The sequence below is a fragment of the Arachis ipaensis genome, chromosome B1 (assembly GCF_059453495.1).
Source record: "Arachis ipaensis isolate K30076 ecotype BB chromosome B1, ASM5945349v1, whole genome shotgun sequence".
Lineage (NCBI taxonomy): Eukaryota > Viridiplantae > Streptophyta > Magnoliopsida > Fabales > Fabaceae > Arachis > Arachis ipaensis.
The window spans coordinates 151,713,621-151,725,404 of NC_142436.1; the positions used below are offsets into that span (position 1 = coordinate 151,713,621).

General features: G+C 33.2%; 2 protein-coding genes across 2 annotated transcripts; one reads left to right on the forward strand and one right to left on the reverse strand.

The window, feature by feature from the left end:
* Positions 1 to 451: 451 nt before the first annotated feature.
* LOC107620498 (transcription factor bHLH35) lies at positions 452 to 3,945 on the reverse strand. Its single transcript, XM_016322650.3, has 5 exons — positions 3,788 to 3,945; positions 3,538 to 3,703; positions 2,978 to 3,247; positions 2,616 to 2,786; positions 452 to 828 (listed from the first exon to the last, which is right to left on the reverse strand). The coding sequence occupies exons 1-5, from the start codon at positions 3,856 to 3,858 to the stop codon at positions 739 to 741; spliced, it is 768 nt and encodes a 255-aa protein (XP_016178136.1). The 5' UTR covers positions 3,859 to 3,945; the 3' UTR covers positions 452 to 738.
* Positions 3,946 to 8,284: 4,339 nt separating this feature from the next.
* On the forward strand, positions 8,285 to 10,381 carry LOC148578892 (uncharacterized). The gene is made up of 4 exons (XM_088501544.1): positions 8,285 to 8,736; positions 8,811 to 8,901; positions 9,019 to 10,063; positions 10,224 to 10,381. The coding sequence occupies exons 1-4, from the start codon at positions 8,285 to 8,287 to the stop codon at positions 10,379 to 10,381; spliced, it is 1,746 nt and encodes a 581-aa protein (XP_088357670.1).
* Positions 10,382 to 11,784: the final 1,403 nt, after the last annotated feature.

The window sequence follows — 11,784 nt, forward strand, 5'->3', positions numbered from 1 at the left end:
TCAACTTCACGTCAAGACAATCGCATGCACACGACCTTTATCTAAACATTTTTAATTATCGTTTTCATATATAAAAATATGAGTAAAGTATCGTTTTTGTCTCCAATGTTTGTGGTAAGTCCTATTTGTGTTCCTAACGTTTAAATCGTCTTATTTGTATCCTTAACGTTTATAAAAGTGATTCAATGTTATCCTACTATCAATTATACTAACAAATCAGATTATATTTTTCAATTATTCTCACTTGAATGTATTAATTCTCAATTAGGTCTCACTTCGATGTGTTCGATTTTAATATTATACCCACTGTTTGTGTTTAGATTCAATTATGTCTCTAGAAAAGTGAATTATGTAAATGTTGTAGGAATTAATTTCAACATTTGATGAACTATTTTTCGAAGTAGATCATCAATTCTATCACAGACATTTGTATTCTAACTTCAAGAAGATATTTTTAAAACTCAAACTAAAGCACTCATGACGGTAGGATAACATTGAATCACTTTTACAAATGTTAGGGATACAAATAGGACGATTTAAATGTTAGGGACATAAATAGGATTTACCCCAAACGTTGGGGATAAAAACGATACTTTACTCTAAAAATATTTATCCAAATAGTTATCTTTAATGTGTATGAAATAGCTCGTTATAGGTAGTGCTTGTATTTATTCCACTCCAATTAATCTGAAATGATGATAATAACTTAATTAACCCTCTAATTAATTCATCATCAAATCAGATGCTCATTGGGCTTTGGGGATCATTAAGAGCTGCAATGGCTGTTTGGATCCTTATCAGCAGATGATCTTTTTCTTCTTCATCTGCCTGTAAAAAACATAACCACACAAATTAAACAAAAAGCAACAAAAACGGATAGCTTAATAATTAATTATATTAATTTTCAGCCTCATATGTTCTAGATAATTAACATGAGGCCACAAATTAAAACTTTATAAATGCTACCCCAGCTAGCTAGCTAGCATTGGATTCTATTAATTATCTTTCCTAATCAGCCTAGTCAATTAGTGAATAGTGATTAGTTATACAGAACTTCTTTAATTTTTGGCTTAATTATATTTGAATTAGGGGTGAACATGAGTAGCAGGTATCCGATTACTCGTTCGAACTCGAATCGAACCAATTAAATTGGTTATGAAATCAATGGGTAATCGGGTCCAATCCGAACCAAATCGATTGCTTTTGTTAGTGATTGGTTCGAGTATCGATTTTGGGAGTGCGAAACCCAAACCAACTCGCGAACCCAATTATATATTAATTAAATAAAAAAATATATATGAATTTTCCATTAAACAATGATTATTCATTATTAATATATTTGGATTTTAATGAGTTTAGTTTTTAATTTATTTAGTATTTAACATGTTTGGAGTATTTCTATTGATGTTATATGTTTATTGTACTTGTTAAATTTTTAAGATAAAAATTTTGTTTTTTTTTTTATAAATTTCAAAGTCATTGGGTATCTAATTATCCAAACCGAACCAATCCATTCTTAATCGGTTTGATTTAGTTTGGATATATGTACAAAAAAAATGCAAATTCAAACCAAACCAAACCAATTATATTCTAATCAGTTTGGTTTTAATTTTATCATAAATCCAAACCAAACCGACACGGCTCACCCAGAGTTTAAATAAGACTGCTAATTGATGTGATAGTAATACTTAGCTTGTAGTAATAATAGATCTAATGTTAAAGTTTGCATTAATGAATTCGAGATATTCACTTCATATATATTATTCATAAGAAATAATCTAGAGAAAGATTTCAATAAATCACTTAAACTATTGTGACAGTGAAATGCAGTGGAAGGCTGCTATTATTTTTATGAATAGAAAAACGTGTCTCAAAAATTCAGAAATAGCACCGCGTGGAGACTGGTAAATTAAATCTATCACAAATTCCAAATGAGAAACACGTTTTTTTTTTTGTGACTAAATGAAAAACACGTTTTATAACATCATTATTATATTCTATCTATTCTTAATATATCTATATATAGGAAATTTTATATATTTGATAAGAGTTTCATTTTGTCCCACTCACTACTGTTACAGGGAAACGTGTGTACGAAGTTGTGAAATTGATATAGAAGTTGGACTTCAAATTCTTTTATGAACCGAGTGAATTTTACCTAAAATTATGAAAAAGCAATAATATTGATCATGGATGGGGTCCTCTTCCTGATCTCCTGAACCATAAAATCCATACTCATTTCATTCCCTTAATTGTATTTTCACTTTATTAAAGTGATTCATCAATTTAATTATCAGTTTTCTAGAGATATATATTTTTTCTTCCAAATTAAAAAAAAGAAAAGTAATTAATTAAGTAAGAAAAACTCTTAGACTTAGTAATTTTAATATTTTTAGTCATTGATTAGTAAAATAAATACTAAATTATTTTTAAAAAATATAAATATAAATTATTTTGATTTATCTATAAAAATTATATATTTATTTTATGTAAAATTTTTGTAAATATAAAAATAAATTATTATTAACTAAATATTAATTAAAAAATTAATAATATTTATTAGTCATGTGACATTGTTCGATAATTGATCTGATTTACTTAATTAGAAAACTGACCTCAACAAAGAGTGTCTCGGAGAGTGTGCCTGAGAAAGAAGTAATATTAGCAGTGATGATCTTGAGCTTTAAAGATTCAAAGACCTCACACAGTTTCACCATTGTATCTGTTCTTTTGCTGCATGTCAAGCTCACCACAAATATCTTCTCTCCCTTGTATGTTACCCTCAGCTGCCAATTCATCCATATAAATCTCATCATCATCATTATTAATTAAATGATTAATTATGTATTACTATATTAAAAATATTTAATAACAAAAAAATTAATCAAATTTTATCTTATTTAATATTTAATAATAATTAATAAATACTAAACAAAATAAATTCTGACTATTTTTTTTATCGAAAATATATACTTACATCAATGAGTTCAATGGGAAAATAGTTGGTGTTATTTCTTGAGGAAGAAGAAGCTGAGGTATCAAAGAGAAGATTATCGGGTCTCTTCTTCTTAGATCTGAGAAGAACGGGAAGATCCTGTTCAAAATCATTGTCTCCTGCTGCTGCTATAATTGGATTCTTGAGCTTCTCAGATTCAAGCTCCATTATCTCATCTTGAATCCTTCTCTCTTGTTCATGCAAGTGCTCTATGTAATCAATTGCATCCTTTATGATTGATGCCTTATCCATCTATGTAATAATAACTTCATCTTAGTCACAATTCATCATTAATTAACCACCTAATAATCACTAATTGAAATTTAAAGATCTGGAAGATTATCTAAAATAAACTCATTTTATGCCTTATGCATGTAGCAATCTAAGTCCAAAATGGCTATTTGATGGCCAGCAACAAACTCTTAAATGAAGCTCACATCTGCGACGAATTAGTCATTGACTTGTCGGGTAGAAGAATACCGTGAAAAATATATATATATATATATATATATATATATATATATATATATATATATATATACCTTGGTGATGTTGGGAACTACTGCCCTAAGTGCAAAGAGCCTTTCATTGAGCTTCTTCCTCCTATTTCTCTCGGAGACAATGTTCTTAGATGCCGCCGATGAAGCTCCGCCGTCCGGAGAGCTAGAATCGTAGTAGCCGCCGGAGAAAGCCTCATCCAATTGCCAGCTGTGTCAATTAACAAATTAAATAACATTAGAACATTATTATAAGGTACTACTATGATTTGATTGTATTAATTAGTTGACTTACCTGTCCAACTCTTGGGTTTGGAGGAACATGTTGGTCTCCCAGTAATTCTTGTAATCCTCACAGTCCTCCATACCCCAGTTTGGTTTCTTTTCTGTATATGTTTCATAAAATATTATGTGTGTTGTATTTGTGTTTGAAGTTGGGTGGTACTAAGAGCACCGTGCCACATATATATATATACACACACAAATAGTCAAACAAATATTAATAGAAGATTAGGGAGTATTAGAGATATAATCATTAGTGTTACCTTTTGTTATAAGTTGAAATTTTTGGGATGAATGGTATCATGATATAGTATTAGAGCTTTGGATCCGAAAGGTCAAGAGTTCGATTCTTGGTGAACTCCAAAATCAGTTTATCTTTTTGGGAAGATATTTATTATCCCTAGTACTCGAATGATTATTTTAGATAGTATTAGGATGTTCATTTTAAGAGTATATATATCATTTTCTACATAATAATTGATACACACGTGAAATTAACAACTTAACATGTTGTACTACTGGTTCATAGAAGCATCCTAAAATAGAGCGTCAAACATATACTTTAGTCTTTGCGGCCGCGTTCTTTCACACTCTATATATCCATTCAACCAATTCCTCTATATATCATTTTTGAGAAAAAAATATATTAATTTAAATAGTTTAAAATTATCTTATTTAATATTTATTAATTATATAATTTTAAATATAATAAATATATAATTATAAATATTATACGTATAAAATTAAAAAAATATTAATTATACGTTTATGCATGCATGTTTCACTTCCTGCTGGAAATTAATATAACATTATTCACACTTCACCATGCATGCAGCTCATATAGCTATTATATACACCAAATCTCATCAGCCACAATTTAATATGAACATTAATTATGAATCCTACTATACCATATATATTAATAATTGAAATTTAATGTCTACAATTTTGAAACAAAAACTTCATTTAAAATTAAACAAATAAATAAGATGAAAACTTAGGTGCAGTCGACTTCACGTGAAGTTGATAACTGAGAGCTGTTAGATGATTTGACCAATTTGACTAAATTTTTATCTAATGACTTTTAGTTATCAACTTCACGTGAAATCAAGTGCACTTGAATTTCCACTAATAAATAAATAAAATAGTATGTAGTGCTCGTGGTGCTACACGTTTTGGTCAGTAAATTCTTCATTGACGTGTCTCAAAGTTTGACTTATGCTTTATGAATCAACACAATGCAACAACCATCCACCCTTGTTTTTTATCAACAATTAATATGTACAACTCACTTTGTTCGTTTAATTATGTCTTTCAACATCATTTTCTAACAATACGTAGACTTGTTTTGTCGTCAATAGCAATGCGATGTTTGTGGGAAAAACTACCAAAAATATTCATAAAGTTTATGAATACTGACAAAATTTATAAACTAAAAAAATTAACGATATATTTATAAAAAACGAGTTTTGTATGATAAAATTATCTAAATCCAATGTACCTTGTCTTGTTTTGTCGTCAATAATTTGTTTGTGTGTACACGATTTCATTCAATTCTGAACTTGACCTGGATCCAAAACATATTTTGAGAGATTTGGATTTATCATTTTTATTTAATATTGATTTTAGACTGAATTTGAATAGTATTTGGTACAGACTCGGTTTGACCTATACTAATGTCACGTTCTATATCTAAAATATATATTTTTAGTAAAATTAATAATAAAATACTATACTTTTTTTTACTTTAAATAATGTTTTTATATTATATAATATTATTTTTTGTTTTAGAATAATTTATTTTAATATAATATTATATTATAATTTATTTGTTTGTTATATATAATTTTTAAATTATATATTAATTATATGTCTAGCTAATGGACTCAATCTTTTTTTATTTATATTGAATTAAATCATAATTAGATTCAAATATTATAATTAAAATGGGTTGGATAAATATATTTTTATCTAAAACTCCTAATTCAATGAGATTCGACCCATAATAAATAGTGAAATAGTCATACTCATGCATACAGTCAGCAATTGAAACTTAGTGGCCCAATCCAAGTTTGAAGCATACTCCAATTCAGTTTGTGTTAAATCAAATTGAAACGGAGAACTAACCCCTGCCAAAGTCATAGTTCACTGATTACAAGAATCAAGGAACTACAAAGAAGACTATGGAAAATTCAAAATAAGCACATGACCAGAGAAACTAATCAGAGAAAAGGACAAATAGGTCCCTGACCTTTTGTCCCACGAACATTTTCGTCTCTGGCCATTGAAAAATACTTTTAAGTTCCTGACCTTCACAAAACTTGGACGGATCAGTCCGTGACGTAGGCATTTGGACGGAGGGACTGATCCGTCCAAGTTTTGTGAAGGTCAGGGACTTAAAAGTATTTTTCAATGGTCAAGGACAAAAATGTCCGCGGAACAAAAGGTCAGGGACCTATTTGTCCTTTTCTCAACTAATAAATGTGCAGATCCGCTTGCAGAAGAGGATTGGAACTTGGAAGTGAAGTACACTTTTTATTTCTCCTCGTGTTATGATGCGCTTTTTAATTTCTATATGGATGCAAGCATGGGGTTGAACAACGTTATGGGATTGAAGGGTGCTGCACCAAGGGGTGGTGTCAGTTTACGCAGAAATCAGACCGTGGAGCAACACGGACGGTCCGAGTTGCAGTTGGCCATCAACTCGGACCCTGCGATATGTGGGACATGGAAAAGCTGAACAAGTCGCACCGTGCGAGATGAAGCTCACAGCACGGATGGTCCGTTTTGGTGGCTCGGTGGACACGCGTCGTGCACCCCTCGCTTCCCAAACGGTGCCCTGATTCCCAGCATAGTGCATGTAGTAGGACTCTCACCATCCGATATCTCACTTTCAACATACTTCCTCACCCTCCAAACTCCATTGTTCTTCTTCATTCCTCTGGTTGTAGCAGCTGTGTGTGGTGAAAAAAAAATACCAAAAAAATATAAAACCAAAGATGTTGATCGTCTTGAGCTTCATATTCGACACTATATCAGCCATTCGGATTATGTAAGTTTATTTAATATTTTGTTAAAGTTTTGTAATTATGAATATTCTTCTTATAATTTAATTGTTGTTATTGTTGTAAGGATCTCAGCTTAGAAATATACCAAAAATAGTTAGAACTAATTATTAAAATTTTTTAAATTTTTTTCTGAATTTTTTTTGTTATTTATTTTTTTAAATTATTTTTGTTATACGGCATGCATGATTTAGTGAGTAGAATATGGAAAAAAAATGTAGGTTGTTATATTATATATTTATGTATGTTAAACAGAGACAGATTTTTTTTTTTTTTTAATTTGTTTAATTGTTTTAAATAGAATTTTTAGTGTTAGAAGTGAGTGGTGGAGTGGAGTTAGAAATAGTATTAAGAAAATTAAGTATAAAATGTAAACTGGTATATATATTAATAAAATTTTTGAATAATAGGATTTTATTTTATTATTTATATTTTTCTCTAGTTATGTTGAATGAGAAATTGTTATTTAGAAAATAAATTATAAAATTTAAATCGAATTATTAATAAAATTTTGTATAGAACGGTTTTTTTTTTTTTTAATTTCTGTAGTTATAGTATATGTTAGAAAATTAGATATCGTTGTGGTTGTCAGTAATTGAATAAAAAATGAATGGTTAGTATTAATTTTTAATATATATTTAGTTTGATTTCGTTTAACAATAATCATAATTGGTAAGGCTATGAATTATTCATAATTGTTAATAGAGGATGAATTTAGAAATATAATGAGAATGAGTATTAGTATTTTTTAGAATTTATATATATGTGTTTAACTTTACATATTTAATAATAGTTAATAGATAGTTAAAGAATACAAATTATAATGTTTTATATTATAAAAGTTGGAATCTATTTGGAATAAAAAAATAACCAGCATGTGTTGTTGTTGTTGTCATATTCTTGAGAATTGATGAGGAATGTATTTATTAGTTAATGTTATTAATAGTTAGCTTTGTGAAATGTCCAGGATTAGTGAAATATGTCTTGTACATGTTTGTTTCACTTTGACCTAGCCGAATAATTTATGAATGTTGTGTGGAATCAACTAATATGTATTCATTGTTGGGTTACTTGTGCAAATTTTGTTAATGATTTGTTCCACTTAAAAATTTTTTGTCGCCCAGCAGTAAGTTAGTATTGGTTAATTATTTGACTAATAATTTGTTATTTTTTTTCCGCAAAAATTAAGAATGTTGACGTGTAACCATCCACTTCTTCCTGATCGGTACGACGATAGGGTCAAGGAGTATTTACGAGTTACTGGGTTTTATCATGCAAGTCAGATTGGTGTAGTACAGTGCCAGAAAGTACTTGTAAATGCTCTTATCGAACGGTGGCACCCAGATACTCATACTTTTCATCTTCCCATTGGTGAATGTGCCGTAACTCTTGAAGACGTGACTTTAATTCTTGGTCTTCCGACGGATGGTCTTCCAGTGACGGGGATGACAATGAGTAGTACCGAAGCTTTGCAGGCTGAGTGTTTGGATCAATTTGGAGTTGCACCGTCTAAGGAACAGTGTAGAGGATGCTGCATAAAACTGACGTGGCTGCGCGATTTAAAAGAAAATTTACAGTTGACTGATGAGATAAGTATACGTAGATATGTGAAGTGCCACATTATGTTGCTGATCGGGATAATCTTATTTGGGGATAAATTTGGGGCAGGTGTCCACTGGAAGTTTCTACCATTGCTACGTGATTTTGGTAGTATTGTACAGTACAGCTGGGGATCAGCCTGCTTAGCACACCTCTACAGGGCATTATGCCGGGCATCTCGCTTCAACTGCAAGGAAATCGATGGTCCCCTCACACTCCTGCTCACATGGGCTTGGCTCCGACTGCCTTATCTGTCTCCGCTTCCCAGGGAACCCCGCAGTTTTCCCCTAGCAAACAGGTAATAACATGTTACAATGTATCTGTTTCTTGATAATAAGAATTCAGTTGCACTTAATAAATATATCATATTAGGTGGCGTAACTGGGAGCGGGGTGACCGACGATATAGATATATGAAGCTAGATCACTTCAGGAAGGCCTTTGATGAACTTCAGGAAGGCCAGGTTGGTTTGCTTTAATTATGTATTACTTTCGGCTTTAGTGTTTAGCTAAATATGATGAAGCATTGGTATTGTAAGTGTGAAAGTGGTTGTAATAAGACTTTCATTCATGATTGGCAGTTTGTGTGGGCTGCTTATTCAATGGATCGCGTGGACCCGAATATAATTCCTGCTGAAATCTACATGCAGTCGGTTGTCTGGAGCGCAACAGTTCCGTTGGTGTCATTCGAATGCATTGAATGGCATGCCACCGATAGGATTAGGCGACAATTCAGTTTCGTTCAGGGATTACCTAACCAGGAGCAGAATCTGGACAAGGCGCATGGAGAAGTCCTAACTGGTCCTAAGAATCTTAACTGGGTCACGACACCAACTCATTCATCCTGGGTCATGTATTGGACAAACAGGTATAACCATGTTCTTTCTGAGGTTCCGATGCCCTCACAGTATCCATTGGAGTCTTATATGTACTGGTACCGATCAAAATTTGGGAACCGCTTGTACTTGTCAAACCTTGTAGCAGAAGAGAATGATGAGGGTAATCAGGATATGGATGAGGTTAATGATGATATGGATGAGGGTAATGAGGACATGGACCAGGGTAATGACGATATGGAAGAGGGTAGTCAGGATGCGGATGATGACAATGAGGAACAGGAGCGGCTATCGCCGCAACCAATGCCTCCCAATCCGATTCCACAAGAGCAACCTCATTCCTCGGGCCAGTATGTACCTCAGACACAGTTCACCCCGTCATTTCCAATGCAGCAACAATATTGGGGTATGCCACAGTATGAAACAGGAGAAGGAGGTTCCTTTAGCCAATTGCTTGGGTTCATGGCTGCAGATGCTGCACAGTCTCAATATCACAGTCAGCCTGATTTCATGGCAGGTAGATATTCATTGGATGCAAGGCTTCCAGGCCATACCTCCTCGGTTGCTTCTGGAGGATTCGTGTCTGTTGACTCCAGTAGAAGTGAAGGTGGGCGTGGAGTTCTTAACAGTCAGAATCCTAACCGTGTATCCATGGTACCTGTTCAAGAAGATGATAACACACTCGGCGAGGACACCAATGCATATCTAGTAGATGAACCGGATGACGAGGATGGTGAAGAGGAGGACGATATAGAGGAGTTCGATGAGGATGAAGAATCGCGTAATGATGGTAATATGATTGTGTATTTTGCTTTACATCCTTTATTAGTGACTTATTTTGTGTTCATAAATTGTATCATCCTCTTATTTGATTAAAACATATGTGGTATCTGTATTGTTTTGATTATGTACAAGCATAAATATAATTCTATTTATTAAATTGTATGCAGGTCAATGTGACACTCCGGATGACAAAGGCAAAGGTTACAATCTGAGGACTGATCCGCCACGTCGTAGCGCTAATCGCTACACTCCGTCCGTGTTCAAAAAGGCCGCTAAAAAGTGCAAAAACTTTGTTAAGGACGTGAAGTGGGCAATGAGAAAGTAGTTGTGGTGTAATAAATATATTTGTACAGTAGTGATGTGGATCATGTTTAGAATAACTTATATGTGTCAGACAGTATGTATTATTTACCTGGACTGTTGTAACAATACTTTGTATGTTGCTAATATTTTATGGTTAATGACCTTATTTATCTATTCAGGTCCTGGACTATCCATTAGTGTATCAAAATTTCGAATGTATTACTACGAACGGCAGTTGATTTCATATAATATAATATCACAGGTGGAGAATAATACTATATTGTTAATCTTTATAAAGCTACATGGAATTGGTCATGTTCCAATTCAGTTGATGTCATATTATTTAATGTTAAAAAGTGGAGAATAATACTAGATTTGTCTACAAAGATGGTCATCTCATGTCATATTAAGAATTGCTACATATGTGTAACCCCGTTAGAATGTGAACCTAGTGAGTATCGCCGCCGGGGTTTGCACGGCCGGTCTGACGGCATCTGCTACGGCTGTGTCCCTCTGTTCCACAAAGCGTACATCGTCTAGGCCGACGTAGCATACGCATGTCCATTTCATTCAAGAAGCGCGTCATTCTGGGCCGACCTTTTGTCACGCGTCTCAGGTATGGATTCGGTATGAATCGAGGTCCATTGTAAGCAGGCTATGTACTCGGATTACCTAGTGGCCTAAACCTTGCTCGGTACACACGCCGAACTTGGTCCATCTTATAGACATCGTGCACATACAGTTGCCAATCCAGCCGCTGGTTGGCACAACATGCGAACACATGCATAATCTGGAACATTTTATAAATATAGACAATTACGTACCTGCATTCGTATAATCTGGAAATTCCGGAACATGCATGGCTTCCAAATCCAAAACTCGCATAAATGATGGCTCCTCAAACGGAACTTCGTTTGCCAATGCATTTGCCACATCTGAGACATCCGGAGCCACAGCTCCGTCACCTTGATCTTCATCTCCATCTGCACCAACAACTTCGTAGTTGCTTTCGAAATCTTCTTCGCTGTCACTGTTGTAATCTTCCTGTAGAATATTCCGGTCGGCCTCAGATTGCTCGAACTCAACATACAACTCGATGAACGCGAGTTGACTACGATTTTCAATATACATTGAAAACATCTCTTGCATGCTCGCCTCGTCGGTTACATATTTGGTTTGAAACTGGACGAATCCACCAAACACTTGTACAAGGTATCTATACAGAATACAGGCTATTCTTCTTGCCCTCTCAGACTGAATCTTTTCACAAATCAAACCTTTAAGCTCTTCAAATGAGATTGTGAAGGGAATCACAACATCTAATGGATTTTCACAAACAAATCTCACTCCTTCAGGTGTTTGTAACAAAATCTGACCAAAATAATACACCTTCAATAAAACTCTGTCACTCATTACTCTTAATCA